The sequence below is a fragment of the Myodes glareolus genome, chromosome 15 (genome assembly GCF_982192425.1).
Source record: "Myodes glareolus chromosome 15, mMyoGla1.1, whole genome shotgun sequence".
Taxonomy (NCBI): domain Eukaryota; kingdom Metazoa; phylum Chordata; class Mammalia; order Rodentia; family Cricetidae; genus Myodes; species Myodes glareolus.
The window spans coordinates 5,350,148-5,373,480 of NC_142040.1; the positions used below are offsets into that span (position 1 = coordinate 5,350,148).

Below are 23,333 nucleotides of genomic sequence, written 5' to 3' on the forward strand. Positions count from 1 at the left end.
TTATAATTTAAAGAATTCAGATGATCACCAGAAGCCTACGCAGCTCCTATGCTGACAGTTAGCACACGTTAGAACGTGGGTCCAGTGACTCACTGAGAGAAGCAGAAGGTAATAACAACTTTGGTATTCTGAAAAAAGGGCACATTTCTGGGAAAACAGAAACAAAACTAGGAAGTTTGTTCCAATCAGTGTGGGCCAAGGATTCTCTAAGGAAGTCACGTGGAAACTGAGGTGGGAACTACAGATAGGAATTAGCAAGAAACCAAACCTGTGAAGAGAAGTCCTTAATGGAGAGGAAGGAGCACATACAAAGGCCCTGCGGCTGGAGAGGCACACTGCCTTCCGAGAACTGAAGAGACAGTGGAGCTTGCAGAAGATAGAAGCAAAGCGTGTGGCGGCCATGCCCCATGGTAGAGTGTGCAACAGAGGTGCCTGGACCGTGGAGGGCCTGTGGTCCATGGTACAATGTATGACCTTTATCCAAATAGCAAGGAAAAATTATGGCAAGGTCTGCAAAGGGGAAATGACATGATTTTATTTGCCTGTAAAATAATCTTATCTCTGTTCATACATTATAGAAAATGCATTAAAGCAAGGAGAATGGAGGCCTGGAAACCAGTTTGGAAGCCATTATGCAAACCCTAAGCGAAAGATCATGAGCTTCTAACTAGAGCTCATAGAGGAGATGGGGGATGGGCAGGCTTGCCTGTAAGAGGTCAAAAACAAGGCAAGAAAATTTGGTGATAGAATATTCCTGTGTTGGTGGCTTGTTTTGCTATTTTAATTCAGGACAGCACTTCATAAATGAAGATAACCAATGCCCAAAGTCCCATGTATCCCTGAACCACACGCTTTAAGTATTACTAGAGACTTAGATGGTGTGGCTGCTGTTCTGGTCATTTGGGCGATGGATATTCAGGAGAATTTCTCCATTAGAAGAATCATTTTAAATATTCTAGCATCAGGCTGAGGGCTCACAGGATTGACTGAGGTAGTTATCAACCTATCAACCAAGAAGCTACTAAGTTTTTATGATTTAGAATGAAATGTGAGCATTGACAAAGACCTTCTCACATTATTTTCAACAGTATTTGAACTCCACACCCCCCAACCTCAGTGACTGCCCAAACTTACATCATAGATGCCAAATATTTCTAATTTAAAAAAAATGTAGCAACTAAGAGCTATCAGTGACTTTTTACACATGAATGTGAAGGAAATCAATGAGTAATAGAAAAGTTATTCATCAAAATCGCACTTAATTTCTTTGTTTCCTTCCTCTTCATTGTTTTCCCCCAGCCACATTCATTTTTGACATGACTATTTTCATGCTATTTCCATAACTCAAATTACTTTGACTATTTATGTCTGAGTAATTAATTTCTTTACTGTGTTCATTCACTGCCTTTCTCCATGCCTTCTACTTTCAGAGTCTCCATTTGTGTTAGATTTTTCTGCTGAACACTTGGGAAATGGTGCATTCTTCTATCCTGTTACTAACTCCCCTGGTCCCTCTTCTCTTCAGAGGAACAAATGTCTCAGGCAGAACAAAACCAGGGCTCCAGGGAAGCCCCAAGGTCAGCCTCTGACTGAGACACTCCTCGACCTTGGTCACACCCCAGGAGGAAGCGAGGAGTTTCTAGCTCATCCTCGTGGCTGTGATCAGCAAAGAGGCATGTGCTTGGCAGTACAGGAGCAAGACAGGGGGTGGACAAAAGATAAACAGAGAACTGGGATGTGGTGTTCCAGGTATTCTAATATCCTATGTTAGTTTGAAATACGAGTTTCTAAGTGTATGCCTATAAATGCATAGAATTTTTTTGAGATTTTGCTTTTTGTTTTACCTAAAGAGTTATTATTCTACTGATACCTTTTCAAGCTCTTTATATCCAGTTATATTTATCAACAGTACTTTCTAAGTTTTAAAATTCACAAGTAAACATCTATTTAAAAAAAAAATTACAGTGGAATAGTAGTCAACTCCAAAGAGGATGAAGTCCAGGATTTTACAGTAATGTAGATGGAACTGGACAATAATGGAGATGAGGAATGCATACTAATCCCACTCTTCCTAAGAATCACCCAAGTTCATCTCATAGAGCTGGAGAGAATGGCAGTGGTCCCATGAGACCGGGACGGGAAAGATTAGTCAGTGAGAAAGCGGCAGTTTGAGCAAGTGCTTCTGGTGGAGCGACTGTAATAGCTAGGAATGTGTTGCATGCTTTAGAGGGCTAAGAGAAAGGATTTTAAATATTCCACCACATTATAGCGATAGAGATGTTGATTCAACAAATATATATATATATATATATAATGTAAACATCCCAGGGTTTATAAATATGTGTAGTTTGTATATAAATTAAAAATTATTATTGTTTATCTTCCATGGTTCTTGGAACGTGTGAACTTTTTAACTGTTGTAAGAGCTATTCTGACAATGAATGAAAACTCCCAGCAAACACCTTTGCAACGGCATCATGTATCTCTCTTGTGACTTCTGGTCACGGAAGCTCCTTTAGTCTGTCATTGTGTCATCTCTCTCACCCCCGTCTTAGACACTTTCCTCTTGGGGGGCATATGTATAAGGTACATTTTATTTCATATATACATATAATAGTACATCTGTTAGTCTGTAAAATGCTTTTGGAATGGTATCTCTTAAAACCTAGTCTAGAACCCTATACATAGAGGCTGTTCAATGTCGCAGAGGTGTGTCTGTGATAATTTAGAGGGATACTTCAAAGAGCAGGGAGGGCATTCTCATGTAATTTTTATTCTGACTTTAATAGCCAAGTCATTGTGGTTGCTATAAACTGCATTATGTCATGATTAAATAATGATCTAACTTCCTATGGTAAATTCTTAAAATTGCTGTCTTAATGCTTGGCTGTATTGTTCTCATATTAACAAAGTGTATTCTGGGACACATTTGCCATTTCTTGTTTAAGAACAATCAAAGTTCCAATATATCTTGAACTTCAATTTTCCCCACACTTTGAATATAGAACACACCACTTCAGTGAAATCGGCATACTAATCTTTCACAAATTACACAGGAACAGTTATTGAGATAGAACAATTTATTCTGAAAAAAATTCAGACTCAAATCCTGTGACTATCAGTGGTGGAGTGAGTGCTTCACGGTCTTTGTCAGTGGAATGATGTAGAATGAGAGAATGGAGGACAGTGCTGCTCCTCTACACACAGCAGCACAAGAAGGTTCTCTTTGCCTACTAGCTCAGAAATGATTTAATTTAGGCTTTTGGAACAGAAACTTAGTTCTACAACCACACATATTTTCATCTGTTTATAAAACCTTGCTAAATATTTTACATAATTTAAAATGAACAAAGGGTGAGATGAGTTTTAAAAGCCTTAATAAATATGTCCTAACAATCAAGTAGGAAGTGGAATACTTAAGGTAAGGAAGAACTGGAAATACAGGATGCTTAGTATCATAGAGACCTAAGACTTCTAAACCAGCTGTTTCGTAAATTCAGTAGACACCATTACATGCTGACAATGCATTCCTTGAATAATGTGTTTTCTTCCTGTGTGGATTGCCACTTCTGGAAATCAGTCAATTCAAAGAATAAGTTGGATAGCCTATCATCCCACTTACTAAAACTTCGACAACACATAGCATCTAATTACAGCAATTTGAGATGCATGGAAAGATGACGAGCAACTGTATTTTGTCATTGCCAATATTAAAATCAGCATGAGTACTTGACTGAGTGTATTCTTAGAATTTGCAGATGAGAACAAAGATGTGTATATCTATTTCTGAGTCCCCAGCATTGTGTGTATAAGAAGTCAAAGCCTCCATGGGCAGCACAAGGTGGCTGCATGGCACACCTATTATTTCTGTTTTGATTGCATGTCCTGTTTTGAACCTGCAAACGTATGTAATACATACATGTGTGTCCTATTTGACAGTATGTTTGAGTTCTTTCTGGCTCTTTTTCTAGCAGAGTTCAATCCACAGCTTTCTTCATTGGAGAATTTGTGACATAAAAGTGAGTTCATTTGTGTTACATACTCTCTTAGATAACATAAACAGACCTACACATTGCTTGTCTAAGGGCTGAAAATTAGAAAATCCCCAGAAACATATGAATTAATACTAGATGGCCTTTGATGAGTTAATAACAAACAGTTTTTACACTTAAGTTTAATTTTGATGTCTTATAATTTTATACAATATTTAAAGACATGTTTATTTATGAATTGTTGACTGTATATGTTCTGTAAGATGTTGTACTATTTGTGCTTTTTGTATGCATATTAGCAGAATAATATGCTAAAATTCTAACAAAAGGAAGTTAAAATGAAATTTTAAATCTTTTTAAAGCAGTTGCTTTTACAATTCTATCATTGACCACATTTTTTTATGTCACTTATTCCTTACTTTAGTTTCAAGTAAGACTGAGTTGCTAATGAAAAACCAAGATGGTGCTCTAGCAATAAGCACTGACACCTTGCAAACCTAACTCATATGTTTCTCTGCTGAAGTACATCATAGAATGAAATTTAAGTCTTACATTTCTAGAATTTCCTTTGTCTTTTATCCTTAACATTCCCCCAAATAACCTTTCTTCTTTAATAGATCTCATAGTAGGAAAGATGGCAATAGTAATAATCCATCTCTTAATTTCATTTGTTTTTATTTTGACTTTTCTACTGAATAGTATAATTGAACCTTCCTTAACCCAAGTACGCCAAAAAGAAGAAAAAAAACTTTTGTGCGTGACATTTAATCAGTTGATAAGCTAGTAGGTTTGGCTAATAAGGCAGAACTTTTGTTATAAAATCTGGGGCCATTTTGACAGTCACTTGGTGTAGAGCAGAACTTTTGATACTGATTTGGGAGCAAGAACTGTAGCTGCCAAATCATGCTGTTTCTCTCATATCAGCTTCCTTGTTTGAAAAATACCACCAAAATTTGAGAGACATAAAAAAGCCAGAGCTGTATTTTGTTTTGTTTTCTGTCTCAGAAGTTACTGTGTGCACTGTTTCTGCTGCTCTGTCCAGAAGCATATGTCCCTAAATGTAGTCAAGTTTTTCCATGAGAGTCCACACTTCTTACTACCTTCACAGCCTAATACTTCTTATGGAACTAATTCTATAAGATCCTTAGACGCTTAATGGTACTAATAAATAACCACTAGTTAAGGTATTTTAATCTTTATTTTTTTATTCTAATTGTTTTCATTTGTTTTGACTCAAAATTGCCAGGATCAAATGCCTGAGATTCTGTTTTCTGACAAAGTCAAACCTTTATCATGGGACTCTTGCTTGGGGATCTCTTGTAGATATGACTAACCACTGAAGAATTTGTTTGCACATGACCTTTGGTGATATGGAGGAGGTGATTATGTTATTTTTATTGGTCAGTGGTGATGACAGTCATTCACCTAACATCAAGAGCAATAATCCAGCATCAATAGTCTATTAGGTATCCACCATGTCTCCTTCCAAACTAATAGTTGGATATGTTGCTACAAACTGAATTATACCTTAGCACTTAGAAATTATAAACTATCTTTTTTGTAGTATTTGGTAACACCACTTTTTTCTTTCTTGGAAAATCAAAAGAGGTGGATTTTTATAGCCTTTGGAAATTTATGATTTCATGTTTGAGTCAATAAAGAAAATAAAAGCAATGTATTTTGTGAATATTACAATTCTCCTAATTCCTCCTGTAAAGTTGCTGCATCATTCCATTCTCCAACTTCAGGTCAAAGAATGGCTTAACCTTATGAGAAAGTACTTTTTATCATGTATTTTAAAGAGGCATGAGTGCTTTCAAGAATGGACCTTCTTCACAGTGCATTCTGATGAAAGAGACGGAACTCTAGACATTGATGTGGCCCTAACATAGACGTGGCCAGCTTCTCTGGAAGCCATAGTCTTTCCCCCAAACATCCTCCACTTTTCTCTTTATTTGTCTCAACGACAACCATAAGGCGTTGTAGGGCAAAGAAAAAAGTCTATATATAGGTACTTAAGGGAAATGTCTAATAGTAAATGGGAGAATTATTTAAATTTGGGAAGTTTTGTGTTTTACTTTATGCAAATGCAAGAGTCAGGAATCTTAAGCACTTGTAACAAATCTCCAGAAGCTTAATTAAGACATTTAGCCAAGCCAACCTCTCACTGTGACAGAAACAGAGTATTATAAAGGATACATTTTAAAAAAAAATTAAGCAAACTTTTCCTGAGTTGAACATTATAGATAAGGATATAGTTAAAAAAATAACTAAATCCATAAATGTTTCTACACTATGGCCAAAGCAGCAGGCTTTAGATATAGGTTGAAGAAAAAATGTTATATACCAAATTAAGTCAAGGATACCCTCAACCCTCACCTCCAAAAGGGACAATTATAAATCATGAAACTCAATTTGTATTTTTGCTTTAGAATTAACTAATTTCAATTCCAAACATTTCATTATATTTAAAATAAACTGTCTCACCTCTTCACACAAAGAAAATACAGGTGATCTTTGAACTACAAAGAAACTGCTTGAGCGTTCATTCCCTGCCTCTCTCTCTCTCTCTCTTTCTCTCTCTCTCTATCTCTCTCTCTCTCTCTCTCTCTCTCTCTCTCTCTCTCTATCTCTCTCTCTCTCTGTGTGTGTGTGTGTGTGTGTGTAGCAGTCTTGTGTAGTTATTGCTGGAAACATTTTGCTATTTAAAGGACTAATAAATGTTACATATCCACTAAAAACAAAGGCTGCCCTGCTCTGTACTGGATGAAAGATAATGAAGTGCTTTATTTCATTCACAGACAATGCTAAGGAGGAAGAGTTGGAAAAGATCCAGTAAGGTAATTCTTAGCATGTGATCTTCAACTTTCCTTGTGGAGAAGACTATTAGCTGCTTCAAGTTCCTCTCATTTCCCCAGCTATCTCACAAAGTTTCATCACTGCCAGTTGCTCTTTTCCCTCCCATAACCTTTAAGCCAATCATGCGACGCTTTCTAAGTCTTAGAAACCTCACTGTGGCAGAGTGTTGTTCGGCTTCTCTCTAGCCACTCCTCAGCCTCATTCTCTGCATCAGTCTCCACTCTGCACCGGGTCTACAAAATCGCTCTGCTCCAGGATGAAAGTGACGACCGGGGCGGGGACAGCTCCAACAGAAGTAGCCAGGAAACTTTCTGGTTTGTTCACAGAAAATTAAGTATTCGGCTTTCTAAACTCAAAAGTTCTTGTGTCATTGGAACTTGAGGACAGTTCTCCCTCACTTCCGGCATGAGAGGAGTGGCGACTCCGGAAATGCCCTGAGCTTTTCATATACCGTACATGCAAGACACATAGCAGCTTTAGTGATGTCAGTATCTTTGGCGATGGCATCACTCTCGACCATAAATACCTACCATAAAATTGACTTTTCTATGACCATACTTTGAAAAAAATTAAACAGATTTCCTTGGTTAAAATGACATCTATTCAAATTTTTACTTAAAAGATCAATATTCCTTTTAATAGTTCTGATTTTTTTAGACCCTGGAACACTGGCAATCTTTCTTCTTCCATTCTGATCAAATCATGCTTTTGAGTTGTTATTCAACTTCATCATTTTCCTTTCCTTTTACTGGGAATTAAGAACATATGTATAATAAATATTTTTTATGTTCGCTGTGAACTCCAGTTCTGACTCTGCTGACAACCAAGAGTTAACTCACCCTAAGACCTCTCAAGAAGCACATGCTGGAGAAAACCGTGTGTCCACTGTTTCACTAGGCAAAATAAAACTTTAAAGACTTTTAAAGAAATGGTTGAACTGTTTGTTGCTGTAACTGTACTTTAGAATTAATATTTTATATTACATGTGTTGATTCTAAAATGTACTTTCCCTATCTTGTGACTCTGTGATGATATTTTTGTGTGAAAACCTACTAACCCCTCATCTTCCAAATGAATTTAACTAGAACTGATATTACATAGTATTTGGCATTAATGAATATGAAGAGTCTATTTTATTGAAATATAAAGAAAGAATAGAAGTATAATTTTTGGCTGTGTATATTGAAAGGCACTTAATCCCTGAAATCCCAGCACTTAAAGGGCCGAGGGGAAAGAAGTAAAAGCCAGGTCTGGCTTGAGAGAAGGAATCATTATAACATACATTCAGATCGATAGATAGAGACAGATTTTTATAGGACTTTTAATTTGTTTAATTAATCTTAGCAATAAAGTAAATATAAATCTACATAATTTCCTTGAATCTATAAAAAATTTAAATGAATAACAAATATATTATTTCCATTATGGTTATATATAAAATTCTTAATGCTTTATAGTTAACTATCAATTTAAACATTGAAAATTTGCCACCATAGATGAAAAATGCCTGTGTCTAATTCAGCACTCACTTGAGTAGTTGACAGATTATATTCAGTACAGGTGTTAATATTAGACTAAGGGAATTTTCAACTTGGTAAATTTTCATAGAGATTCTAAATGTCGAGCGAGTTGAAATCAGCTCACTCATTTTGTTTTTTTCCATGAGAATATAATGAGCACTTGTTAATTCATTCAGATTTTTACTCTGCTTAAAACACGTTCCATATTCACCAGAAAGTGTTATAAAAGTACAGTGTTGTACCAAAAAATGCATGGGAAATTTCACATTTGTAATTGTTACCTACTTTGCTGGTCTTCACGCACCTCCCAAGTTGGCACTGTTTCTGAATCTTTTCCTCCAAGCAGCAGTGTTTAAGAGCTAAGGGACAGGCAAGTTGACTCTGGTGTTTAAGTTGCTTTCTGTTTCACTGAAAATCTCTCTCATGGTAAAGGCTGAGATCTTCTTAAAAATCTGGGCCTTAGTAGGAGAAGTCTTCTCTTGAGTTTAGAAAGAATATGGTTGAATCATACTTAAATACAAGCACTGGTATTTTTAGTAGTTACCATGCTCACCATTGGCTCTTCCTGTAGACACAAACAATTTTCTCCTCTGAAGTTGTAGTGTGCAGGAATGAGATGGTCTGTCATCCTCAGGGCAGGACTTCAATCTGAAGTTTGTCTTTGAACACCAACGATGGCAGGAGAGTCATCCACTGATGGTCCTTTTGTAACGTGAACATCTTGTACACAGGGTAACATAGCTCATAGAACTTCCTGTCGTCTGAATACCTGATTGTCACGTCACTTTCAGTGATAAGGTTTTTATTCACATTTTGTTCATGTTATTTGCCACACCTCTGTCAATAGTAGACTCTCATGGAAATATTTGTGGTACTTACATGCTGTTGACAGTATATACTATTGAAATAATAGAACAGTGCTTCAGAAGACAGGGACTTCATAATATTCTTCAAGACAAGCCTCTTTATCGTTGTAAGTCAATTGCTATCACATTATAAAAGTGGAGGAAATGCACCTCCAGGTATCTATGAAGAGCGAGATGTCCAAATATGGCCTAGATTTCAATTGCATGCAAATTAGCAAATAGTTAATTCCACAGTGTCTCTTCTGGATGTGACAGCATCCACGAATATGGTCACTATGGTCTCTAACTAACTACACTTTCCATCATGTACACTTTAAACCCCTCTTACGCTTGTCTGTAATGAAAGAGTATATTAGAGAAAAGAAGAAAATCAGCGTCTACCCAACCCAGACAACTGGGTCGTCATCCAGGTCAAAGAGTTCCATTTATGTGACAAAATACACCTCAGCAGGGAAAGTGTGACACTTTGAGTTATTTCAGCACTTTATTCTTTAGAGGAAGCCTATCATTGATAATTTATTTAAGGTTAAGTTATTCATCAAGAATATTCCATGCGACCAAAAGAGAAGCATTTATATATATTTTGAATAGATGTTATGGGGTCAAAACAAAAATGGAAATGAAACAATTATCTCTGTTGGCCAGCAGTGCATGCCTGTGTTTAACCCAGAGGAGAGTTTATCTGTGGTTATGATGAGTAATGATAAGTAAGTTACTGTTAAGCGTGTTGGTGGATGAGGCAGAATTAGGTTTCCAAGAAACCTGTGATATACAGTGAGAACATAATAAACATATGTCTTTAATAAATTACTTCCATTATCTGAAGAATATTGCTACAGTATTTAGCTTTACTTAACCTTTAGCTGAGTGCTATTGGCAGTTGATTACTTCCGAGTGTGATTCGCTTTTCTTTGTAGGTCTACCTTCTGATAGGTTGCTCGAGTTAAGCGATGGCCACGCCCATGCACTAGGCCAACTCTAATTGGAATCTGTGAGGAAGTAATTTAAAAAGACGCAAAGTTGGAAGGGAGATGTGTTGGGGAGGTTCTGGGGGGCAGTTAGAGCACCATGGGTAGTGACAGATTGGTGAGGATTAAAATATATTATATGCATGTGTGAAATTTTCAAAGAGCAAATCAAAATATTATTTTTAAAAAGAAAATGCTATTGTAGTTGTATAGAGATATACTTGCCAAAATTCTAACTATATCAATTTTTAGTTGTTTTCTTTAAAATTCTGTTCTTAGAATAATATAAAGTAGACTATTTTGGTGGTATCTCATTACTAGATCCGTTATTTGACAGCCTACATCTCTTTTAGTAATATGTCTTACACAAATTTTTTTTATTATAATCACTTAGCATGATTTTAATGAAACACTTTACCCATTGGTTGAATGAAGCAATTTTAATAAGACTTCAGGCAAAGATATCATGAATTTATACTAGGGAATACTGAGCTCCATAAGACTGCAGGGCATAGTTAACCTGGTCCCTTGCATGACACATTAAAAATTCATCAGTGACTTGTAACTGCTTTAAGTAGGGGAAAGAAACAGATGAACACAGTTTTAAATATCACACATAGACATGATGAAAAAGATATTAGTTAATGATTATGGGGTCTTTCTACTAAGACATCATTTGCTGATAAACAGGTGATTATAAAGATAAGGAAAAGGTTGTAAGAAGTGGAAACTTGGGAGGAGGCTTTCTCAGCGGAGTGGTGACAGTGTGTCTACTTTAGTACACCATTTATAATTATATGTACATGTCTTTGAACATGGGAAATGTTTGTATGTTTTGAAGGAAACAAACTTTCATTTAAATTCCTTACTTGGGCTATATTATTATTATCAACTCTTTTTAAAAAATACTATAAAATAATATCCTATATCAGAATTAATTGTTGTGGGATTCTAAAATGCCACCAGCGAACAAATGGTGAATGGCAATGAGGAGTTCTATTATTTAGCATGTATTTGGAAACATATATTAGCATGATATTTGATTGTCCCACAAAGTATATGAAGCCATAGTTAGATCTTACACTGAAATGATTTTTCCTTGATGTTTTGACAATATTTCCCTGTAGACATAAAATTAGATTTTTGTGCTTTAATTCATAATAGCAGAGATTTTCTATAACCATGGACATTACATTTATTTGACTGCTTCTGATGAATTTATAAATGTTGTGGATCTTTCTGGAGTGAATATGGATGATGTGGTTTAAATTCAAAGGATGAAATGTACCCCTAAGCACAAGATGGAATCCACTATGCTTGTATCCCACATCTAAGATGTTTATTGCATGATTGCCAGCCGACCTTTGTCCCTTTGATGTATTAATAAAATGCCAACTAATTTCCTCCCTGAGCTGATTAAAAGGGGAAACTAATGGATCAGACTCCAGGTTAGTGAAGCAGAAGGTCGACACAGAGATGTGTGTGGACTCATGGTGGAAGAATAGATTGTAGGTCAGTAGAAGGATGGTGGATGGATGGGTAGATAGATGGTAGATGAGAGACAGACAGACAGACAGACAGATGCATACATACTGATAGGTAAATGATAGATAGATGATAGATAGGTGATAGACATAAATAGATGAGAGATAATTTATTCATTTTAATTACTTTCAATACTCAAATGAAAATAATTCATAATTTTACAAGGACTTTACTGCAAAAATCCTAGTTGACATGATTATTCAAAGGCTTAGTCAATAATCTAAATCATTGTTTATTGCTAGGATGGAAGCATCCCATGATCCTGATTTTCATGAGCAATTATTATCTAACCAGGACTCTTTATGCAATGGATTTGCATAAGAACTTATAAATATTTCCGATCTCTTAAATGTCCAAAATTGCACCAATGAAAAGAAATTTGTCACGTACATATAAAAACACATTCCTAAAATCTAGAATGCTAACTTGTTTCTGACATTTGAATTTTAGGGTGACATTTTTTTCTCTTGTGATTATTTTGATTCTTGAAGAATTCCTACATTACAATAATGTGAATTATGTTTCAGGATCTGCATACTGACCTAGTTGTAAAGTATCACTTTAAATAAAAGATTGAGAGTTAATCCTCATTTCAATTGATAACAAAATCTTAAAAGATTTTTGTGATTTGTTTTATGTACAGTTTAAAAATTATTTTCATATTCAATATTTTAGGTAAACTGGACTTTTATTTTTATGAAGAAAAAATTATCTTTTAGATTTTTTTGTTCTAAAAATATGATTAAATCTTAGACTTGTAGTTTGATTTTTTCATCTTTGAAGAGAAATTTACTTACTGTCCAAAAATACTTTGAAGGTAAAAATACAGCTAAATAGTACAAAAGCAATGAATCTCGGTAGTGTGAGAATTTAGAAGCCTCAGTAGCAGCCATTCATTATTCAAGATAATTTTAGCAGTTGTCTTTTATCAAGTTGATGTCTTGTTTGTGTTTAATTCTTTTTAAATGTTGATTTATAATTTTAACTCTCTCATACTGCTGCTCCCCCTCACTTTGAAGTCTCTTGTCTTGATGGACACTGAAGTGTTACTTAGTATGTACACAATGATTTGACTCAAGGCTCCTCTGAAATTCACGATTGGTTTGTGTTCTGCTTTTGTTTAGGGCTCATCATGATGCCAGAGCTTTGCTGCCTCTGCTGCTATTGTAACTGTGGGAGTTATTACACTCATTACTGTAGTTATTGTCTATTGTTGCATTTATTGTTTTAATTGTTGTTGTTATTGGTGTTACTTTTATTGTTATTGGTGTTGTGATGATTATTTTCTTCGTTGTTAGTGTTGTTGCTATTATTATTTTTCTTACTGTTTTTGTTGTTATTGTTGTAACCAATAATAACTACTTCTGGGTTGGTCTATTGTAAATTTCATATTAGTTCAGAGCAATAAATGGACTATTCCACTTGAAATAAAGACCTTAATTTACATAAGAATGTGGATTGTAAAATAAACTAAAACTTGTAACTGATGTATTTTGATGTGACAAAAATAATTAAGTATGGCATAAAAAGTACAGCCTAAGGAATAAGAAGGGTCTAAAACATACAGCCTAGGGACTAGAGAGTCTAAAAAGCACTACTTAGGGACTAGGGAGGGTCTGAAAAGTCCAGCATAGGGACTAGGGAGGGTCTAAAAAGTACAGCCTAGGGTCTAGGGTGTGTCTAAATGTACCTAATAGTTTTGTTTTTATTCTTAAATCTTTATCATTAAACCCCCCCCAACCACCAAATTCATGAATAGCTTTTCTCTTTGTATACTAAGCCAAAAATTAGGTAAGTGCTCTCTGCTTTTAGCTGAAGAAGACTAGAAAGTAATATTAGTACAGCTTCCATGTCACTCGCATACTAACTACAGCTTTAAATGAGCTAATATTACCTCTAAATATCTGCTTTGTGCTGGATTTAGAGGTAAAACTTTCTCTCCACTTAGTTAGCACATTATACCTTACGATGTAAACTCACTGGGGAATAGAACTTTTGATACTGCCTCCTCTTATGTAGAGTGAAGGCTCTTATACAGCTAGGATCCTACACTTAGTATGCTATTGCAACCTTATCTTTAAAATTGCCTCACTTGTGGATCAATTACTTAAATGTTTATAAATTGAAGTGAAGAGAAATGACGTTTAAAAAGAAAGCATGCTGCTTCTCTAAAATTCAGAGGATAGTTTAAGTTATATAATTAGATAATGAACCAGAGAATAGCTCAAAGGGTAAGGCAAATTTCCACAGGAATTGTGACCTGAGAGCATTTCCCATTTCCCAGATCCCACAAGATGACAGGATCTCTCCTCTCTCTCTCTCTCTCTCTCTCTCTCTCTCTCTCTTTCTCTCTCTCTCTCCCTCCCTCCCTCCATCTCTCTCTCTCTCTCTCTCTCTCACACACACACACACACACCAATAATAAATAAATGAATAAATTAGAATTGATACATAACAAGATTTAAGGTAATCTTTTTAAAAATATGGTATCAAGAAAGACAACAGTTGAAATGTAAGTGTAGTTTTTAGAGGATTTTTGGTTGATTAGATTCTACTGTGATAGTGTGTCACCTGAAAACTATAAAGTATAAATGTAAACAAACCATAGCCCTTTATTACTGATCAAATGATATTTTAGATGAAAAACCTTTTCCTGATAGTTTCTTCAATAAGCAATGTAACCTGACCAAACTCTAAACAAGCAACTTATAAAATCGTGATTGTTGCATTAAGAAATGTATTTGGTTAAATATATACAGATTACTAAACATAGTAAAAATTATTCATATTGACAAATATTAAGTACTTTTTCTACTTTATTTTATCATGTTTGGTAAAAATATAAGATTTCAATCAAATATTACTTAGTCAATTAACAAAATTTATTGAGTACCTTACTGTGCCTTGGACATGATATAAGATTCTGGACCACTGCAATCATTATGTAAAATGCTGGACCACTACAATCCTAGTTGCTATCACAAAAGCATAGAAAAAATAGCACAGTAAGACTGCTTCCTCCTCATGACAGTTTTAAAATTGGACTGTCCCCAAACTTTTATCAGCATTCCATGACTTCATTATAACTGATACTCAGGGGCAGAGTAGAGCACTGTACATTCCAAAAGAAAAGAAATTTAAACTTATTAAAATGTAATTAATTAGGGCTGAGGATGTAGCTCATAGCTCAAGTTAATGAAGTCATTTTATTGTATTTATTGTACAATTGTATCATACCAGCAAATCTGAGAGATTTTTGTAAAGAATTTAACTAGGTACATGTTTTATTAATAAGATTTCTGCTTCTGTATTTTAAAACATTCTCATAGCCTATGATTAGCACAATTGTTTTACTAAAAGAAAAATGTTGTCTACTTCATGTTAAAACTGTATGATGTGTTTTAGTACTTATATTCTCTGTCATGAACATCAGTCTCAGAGATATATTGTGAGCTGTTAAGCACAGTAAGTGATCTCTAAAACCTATAGAAAACACCTTCACACTTTGCCCTCAATGGTGTCAGGGGTAAAGAAGACAAAGAAACTCATCTGCTCAAGAGAAGAAACTGTAATTTTCAAATATCCTAAGTGTCTGGATGTGTGGTTTTTTTTTTTTTTTTACTTTTACTTTGCTTTGATTTTGTTTTGGTTTGTTTTGATTTTGACAATAATTAGATGCTCTCAAAAACACCTCAAAATTTAGCTAAGTATTTGTTTGCTTTTAGGGAACTCTCAGAAAATGAAGTGTTAGAATCTCACTCCTCTGTGCAGTCTTCCTTTTGGAGGATAATGTTGAATAATGTTGAAATGCTTGAATATTAATATTCTTACGTTTTTATTTCTGAATAGCTAATGTGAATTAGGAGTTCTGGCTCTTAAAGCAGGCTCACTGACAGATGTTTTCATTTTTCTTCTTTGTTGCCTTAATTCTAAGTCATATCAACAAATCTTTTATGTCCTCACTTAGAAGACATTGGGAATTTTATACTTCTGAAAACTTGTCTTCATAGCTGTTCTTTGAAGGAGCAAGTTTAGTCAGGTTTTAAGCACTACAATTCCAGAGGCCTCCCAGGAGAAGGAGGTTCTACAGCAAGTGCGCAGAGGCTCTTTGTCCCCCTCTGGAAGACGGGCTTGTTAACGCTACCTTTCTGTTCTTAGAAGGTTTACTCTTATCGAAGTGATTATAGGCGACACATTTAGGAGATGTACAGGAAATAGTCGCTGCTATTTCTTTGAAAAAATATGAGTGAGTAAACATTAACTCTGCTTTTGATTTTAATGAATACGATATTGAATTTCCATAGAATTTATTTTAAGTATCGTTAGCACTTGATTTAATCATTGCTGACTGAGCCCTGCCGTCTGTTCCCCTCTTATGTAACTGCACTATGCACAGCACTTACTGGTTTATCACCAGACCCCATGGTGCTTTAAGACTGTCCCTGAAGCATCAATATAAACTTCCAGAAGTTCTTCTCCCTGGCCTAATAACATGTTTGAGCCACTCAGGGATATGTTTGGTCTCCCTCAACTATCATTCCTCAAATCTCTGGGTTGCATTTCCCCTTCTTCTGAAACAATTGTCATCCATTGTGTCTTTTCTTTTCCTTGCGTTCAATTTTGCTTTCAGTCGTTATGCTTTTCCTGTTGCCATTTATGTGGCCGCTAAAAAAAATCACTAAAACATTCCATTCTCACCCTTTGTATTAACTGTCCAGGTCTCCTGTAACTAAGCAGGGACACTGCAGCTCAGGAGCAGAATGCATAGTCTCACTGTCTTGGAAGCAAAGATCCACGTTAATGTGTGAATAGGGCCACACTTCTTTGGGGCACTGTGTACTCCCAGCTGTTTGCCAACTGTGGTGTTTATTACAGGCGTCACATGGCATTCTCCCTGTGTGTGTTTCTGTGTTTAAATTTCTCTTTCATCACAATGTAGAAAAGGAAAGCCATTTAAGCCATGATGTTGTAGCCCTAGACATTTCAGGGAAGTTGTTATATTTTAGAGTCTTTGCTATTTTCCTTTTTCAGTTTCAAACCACTAGTATTCAAAAAGAACATTTTCCCTTTAGAATTTTGAGATCTGTTGCAGTATCTCCTTGTACATTGTCGAATGAGTTCCATGGGAAGTCGGGCTCTGACCAGTGAGCCGGTGTCAGCCACAGCTGCTTACCCTGCCTGATCCAACACACATTGCTTTTGCAGCTTTTCATTGTCATGAGCCAGCCGAATGGCTTAGTGTGCTGTTTCCTTTCTACCGTCTTTACAGATGCTGCCTTCACTAAAGTTACTCTGTACTTTTGCCAAAATAATCATTGTTCCTCTTATGTGTTCATGAATATAGAGGCTAGCCTCTTTTAATCCTTAAATGAAAGAGGACTTTTTGCTTATTTGAGAGAAAAATTTGGGACACTTACTCTGTTTTGAGTTTGTTTTTTGTGCTGCAAACATGCAGACAAGTAATTTGAAGTCAGGATTCACTAGGACTGTAATTACTGCCTTCTCCATGCTCCCTTCTACGAGGCTCCTTCAACTTCTCTGTGCTCTGTTGTTCCCAAATTAATCTCCCACTTGTTTCCATTCTTCCTTCTCCCAATATTCCTCAATAACCTTTCTCTATTTCTTGAAGTATCTGATTTTAGAACAAATGTGTAGGTTTAAATTATAGCTTTTTGGCACCCAAGATACAGTGGTGAGATCTCTTCTGGGCACAGAACATTAAGTGGTGACAATTAATTGAACAAAAGGCAAGCTTCTTAAGGGACATGTATCCCACCAATGAGAAAACTAAGGCCAGAGCAGTGATGTCATCTCCCTGAGGAGCCCTGAGGACGTGAGCAGGAGCAACGTTCTTCTCTTTAGAAACAAATGTCTGGAAGAATAAGTAGGGCCAGGGCTTCCATTTGGGTGTCTAGCCAAGGAAATGTCCTGAGAAAACAGTCTCTCGTTTATTGAAGAAGTGTTTGTTTGATATCCCATTTACAAAGCCTGACAATCAGTAATCAAGCCTAGTTAGGTTGAGAAATATCTCACATAATGACATCGAAAGTCACTCTGACAACTGGCCCCATATCTCTCTGCCCATGAAGTGTTAGTATTTTCATGATCATTTTAGAGATACATTTGAAAAGATGTTTTCCCTGAACATGTTGGGATATGTTCCCAATATGCAAAAGACTCCAAACAGCTCATATGAAATCTGAATATGGAGTATGCATTATAAAAAGGTAAAATAAAATTTATTCACTTGAAAGGTAACTATTAAAGTTAATAAAGGACATCTTCTCCAAGGCCTAGCCACACAAGTATAGTAATCCCTTAGCAGAAAAAGTTCTCTTTGAAACACCTGTAGACCATCAAAGAAAATCACAACCAATCAAAACGCAGTGTGGAACCTAGTTCAAAATGATCCCTATCCAACACACCTCTAATACCTAAGACTCGGGGATCATTGCAGAAAAGGCAGAAAGGTTGTAAGAGCCGAGTATTGGGAAGTTTCTGTGAGAGTGTCTTCTAGGAATGTTGGAAACCACCCCCAGGAAGTCTCACCAACATAGCTGCCTAAACATGACATGAACAACGATGAAACCAATAGACAACAAAATGGACAGGGGGCGCTCATGAGGCTTTAACCCTAGACAAAGAACTGCAGGCAACTAAGAAATTCTGAGAGTTGGAGAAATGGTCTTCCCCAGGAAAGGGTCCCGAGGGAAGAGCCTCCAAATACAGAGAAGTTAACATTATAGAGACTGAGGTTATATTTATGTATTTAAGAATACTTAGACACATATATGCATGAAATCACACACACACACACACACACACACACACACACACACACACAGCATCAATTAAAGAAAAAGAGGCCATGAGTTTGAGGGAGAATTGAGGTACATGGGAGGGTATGAGGGAAGGCAAAGGAAGGGGAAAATAGTCTGGCTTTGTATTATCTCAAAAAGTAAAAATTATTTTTGAAAATTTAATTAAGTAGCAACTAAAGAAATGGCTCCGTAGTTAAGAACATGTACTTCTTTTATAGTTCCCAGCGCCCAAGTTCCACAGCTCACAAACACCAGTAATAAAATATATAAAATAAATTTATTTATTATAAATTTATAATAATTTATAATAAATTAATATAATATTTATATTATAATAATTATTATAATAATTTATAATAAATAAATATAATATTTATTATAAATAAATATTTATAAATATTTATAATAAATATATAAAAAAATTTATAATAAAATATATAAAAAAATTTATTTTTTTATATAAATAAAAAAATAGATGACTAAACACTTCTTCTCTCCTTCACAAAGACAGTAATCACTTGCACAAACATGCACATGTATACATGTATGCACACACATAATTTAAAATAACTTTTAAATGAGATTAGTAAAAGAGAGAATGAGTGCTCGTGTGTTTTGTGAGGAAAGAAGCGTCATTTCTGTTAGAAAGGTCAGCATGTGTGTCTCAGATCGACTAGTTAGTCATACTGAGCAAATAGTAATCCAGGGTCAGTGTACCACCGGGTTCTGTGTCACCCTCTCTCGGTATGGTCCGAGGGCCTCCGTACCGATTACGAGTTTTTGACAAAGTCCTGGAGATTGAAATAAAAGACACATACACAAGAGACCTGGGTCATTCGTCAAGAGATAGCGGAATGCCACTTTATTTAGCTGAATGTAAGGCTAATATACCTTGCCCCCAGTAAGGGAACTCCCTCCCAACCAGAGGGGAAACTGGGGGGACCTGGTCCCCTACGGAATTCCTTCCCAGGCAGGGGGTGGAGAGAAGCAACAGCAGCAAGAGAGACCTTGGCAGGTGGGAAATTACCACACCAAAGGTAGAACAAAGCCCTACAACTAAATCACTAGGCTAGGGTAGAGATAACAAAAACTAGCAGGAAGCTTTTAGCTGACTGACCAGAACTGTCCTCAGAGATGCACCCCAGGGAGTAAGGGGAGACAGGGCCCAACAGGTCAGCATGTGTGTCTCAGATTGACTAGTTAGTCATACTGAGCAAATATTAATCCAGGGTCAGCATGTGTGTCTCAGATCAACTAGTTAGTCACACTGAGCAAATATTAATCCAAGGTCAGCATGTGTGTCTCAGATCAACTAGTTAGTCACACTGAGCAAATATTAATCCAGGGTCAGCATGTGTGTCTCAGATCAACTAGTTAGTCACACTGAGCAAATATTAATCCAGGAGTTTGCGCAGCTGGAATGTCAGTCCTGTTTATTTCTTACTTTTCTTGAAAGCAAAATAATGATAATAAAAGACATAAGTGACACAGAGGTATTCTCGTTACCTAAAGGCATGATATTAGAATTCATCAGGACAGCGTATCTCAGGACGGAGCATTACACAGTGCATAGAACAATTGCCGTGTTTATCCTGAAAACAATAAACATTATAGGAATTCAAATCAGATTGCACTAATTAGGTCAGATTTTATTATAGACGTTTAGCTTCCCACAAAATAAGGGTCATTTCAAACATCTCTTCCACACGGTTAACATGCTTCTACTTCATCTCTTCCACATGTTTAGCAAGCTTCTTCTTCATCATCTCTTCCACATGGTTAGCACGCTTCTATTTCTTCCCGTGATTTTCACTGAACAGGCATTAAGATTTTGATAAGAGAATTAACTGAAGAAACCATACTACAAAAACATTGTAGTGGATTAAATATGTTTTAATGGAAAGAACAGGGATATGCTAAGACAGACATAAACATTGAAGGAAGATTTATGACAGGAGAAGAAAAGTGTGTAGAAAAAGCAGAACAGTGCAGGATGGCATCAGGGTGTGCCTCATGGTCAGGTCAAGTAGAGGTGTGAAAGACTGTAACAAAGGGGAAGAGGCATTACCAACTGTGTAAAACAAGAGCGTGACCCTGCACTCCAGCACTTACGTCGTGAACAACTCAAGTATAGATTATACTCCACCCAGAAAAGGTCACAGATCATTTCCATTTTGCATATAAAAAAGACTCTTGAAATATTTATAAATTTCCATTTAAGGTTTTAAAGGAAAATCTTGTAAGTCAAATAAAAGACTATTATTTTTCTTTCCTGTATCATTGGTAAATATGTGTAGATGTTTCAATATTTGAATATGGTTAAAATATATATGATGGTTTTTAATTGGGATGTACATTGAACATAACAATAAAGGTTTGAGATCTATTTGGCCACAAACTTAGAGTGGATAGTTAAAACACCTTGAATATAATGAACTTCCTGACAGCTTAAATTGTATCAAGAAGCAGTGAGAGAAAATAAAATCCAGGAGTTTCTCTGAGGCCCTCAGTGACTGAATCATCTTCAAGAAAAGGATTTGGAGTTCTATTATCAGGAAGATACTTTGCACGAGGCCACACAATGCACTAGGCGCTTTCTGCAAGCAATCGTTGGACCCGATCATCCAGCTGCAAATCCCTGGAATAAACTCCGTAGGAAAGGAAAGGATAGAGCATGTCGTGTCTTGATTGAGTTGCTACTTGCTCCCCTGCCTAGTTTCTGCAGCACAAAGCAGTCATCTTAGGCTAGCATTATCTTTTTCTGGCTGTGGCCTGTGAAGATAAGCATGCCTCTCCTCTGTGCTGAGAATATAGAACAGAGCTGACTCTGTACATGGCTCATGGAAAACACACGAGCCATGCCTTTCTCTTCAGGCTTGCAGGATCTAGGTCTCATTTGGAAAGATTAGGATTTGCACAGGTAACACAATCAGGGTAGCAAAACCCAAGGGTCACTTGTACATAGCAGAGAGTGGACAGGACTGTGTTTCCTCAGTCATATGCTACATCTACACAGATTGGTTTTGCTTTTAGTTTTTAAAATCTGAATATAGACTGAGGGGTATATCCTGACACTATTGGGTATTTTAAGGAATGTAACTAGTAACTGTTATTAACTACAGTGAGAATATAGACGTGTCTGCAATCTATATGGCAGAGTGTACTTTACTGGTACATATTAGAGGACAATATACAGTGTGCCTCTGCTTTACTGCAAAACATGTACGTAAGTAAGTACCAGCTGACTTGTTTCCTTTATGCCTCTAACCATTCTCAATAATCTATTAGCAGAGTATGTTCCATCCATATGAAAGCCGAAACTATTTGAAATCCTGTAACAATTAATCTCTTTGTGTCATAATTCCATATTTAAAGAGGAAGTGTGGGTAACAGATAAGCATTTCAAATTAAAGTCTCAGTCTTGGCGAGATGCCTGCCGTGAGCAAAGCTGCCCTGGTAGATCTGCTAAGCTTGTCTTTCGGTGTGAGCTAACCCAGGCTTCAGATGTCCGATCAGTTCCCCTCAGGGTGATATGCCTAGGGTTAATGCGCTCAGAGACTCTTCCTGGCAATTGTCTAAACCTTAAACATAACTCACTGCCCCACCATGGTAATTTCCCTGCAGAGTTCCTTGTTCAGCCATCTCTTGCCCTGCCTCCCATTGCTTGCCTGTGGTCTCAGGAGGAGAGTAATTTCTTCAACATTTTTGTTTCTTTTGGTTGCTCTTGTGGATGGTAAAGGCATAAAAATAAGTGGAACAGATCTCTGTTAATTTAGATATTTTTAAAATTTTCATAAGATTCACTGTTGCTATGAAAATGAATACAATAAATTATTATTGTCCATGTAACATTTATTTTTTCTTGAGCCTGTTTCCGTTTTCACATTGGAAAAAAATATCTCCAATAAAAAATATAATGGCATCAGATTTTTGGGAAAAATTCTTTCTGATGGATCTATTAACAAAACACTAATACTATTGAACAGGATCCATCACTCTATAATTCTTACTAGGCAATGTTACCCTACTGAAAACAAAGTAGAAGTTGGACAGGACATTACATTGGTGCTCACCTTCACTGCATTGTAAGGACATTTCTAAAAGCAACTTTTTAAAAATTAATGTTATAGGCTGTTCAAAGCAAGAATGTTAGTCCTCTAACAATTCATCCCATTCAGATGAGTGCAGCCTGCTCTCCCCTCCTGGGCTTCAGCAGAGAGAGATCAGAGTCCTCATTGCCAAGAGGCACAGAGGAATTCCACCAATTATTTCATTGGCTTGTCCTGTCTTAAAGGAACTGTGTATTCTGATGCTGATGGCAGTTCTGAAACCCACTTCCTAGCTGAATGTTTTAGACACATAAATAGATTTCATATTCTGGATTTTTTCACAAAAAATTAATAAACTAACATTCTCTTGAAAGTGCTAAGTAATTAGTCCTAAAATCTTGCTAAAGCTACATATTACTGACTCATTGCTTCCGGCCTTGACATGTGCAGTGTTGGCTGACATGTTGATCTCTACATTAGTCCTAAAGCAGGATGGATGTTTCTAATGTGAGTAGTCTTCAGATACCCATAGGTAGAAGAATTACACAAAGTGCTTGCAATAAAGACTCAGTTCTTCAAACCCAAGACTGAATTAGGATCAGGCCCAAGATTTTCAACAATCTTCCTGCTCAAATTTGAGATCTTATTCCTTAAAATCTAAGGGATTATTTCCTTCATCACTTGTGGCTGTTGGCTTTCAAACTGAGTTACAT

At 36.2% G+C, this 23,333-nt stretch overlaps 1 protein-coding gene across 5 annotated transcripts in view; it reads left to right on the forward strand.

Annotated features, from left to right (window-relative positions):
* Positions 1-23,333, forward strand: part of Mctp1 (multiple C2 and transmembrane domain containing 1) — a 592,866-nt gene that overhangs the window by 371,271 nt on the left and 198,262 nt on the right. For 4 of the 5 annotated variants that reach the window (XM_087896744.1, XM_087896742.1, XM_087896745.1 and 1 more), the window contains 2 exons: positions 3,972-4,019; positions 6,794-6,832. In XM_087896744.1, the coding sequence (XP_087752870.1) occupies positions 3,972-4,019; positions 6,794-6,832 (87 nt within the window). The remainder of the gene's footprint in view (positions 1-3,971; positions 4,020-6,793; positions 6,833-23,333) is intronic. The other variant, XM_048424315.3, reaches the window with a different exon arrangement.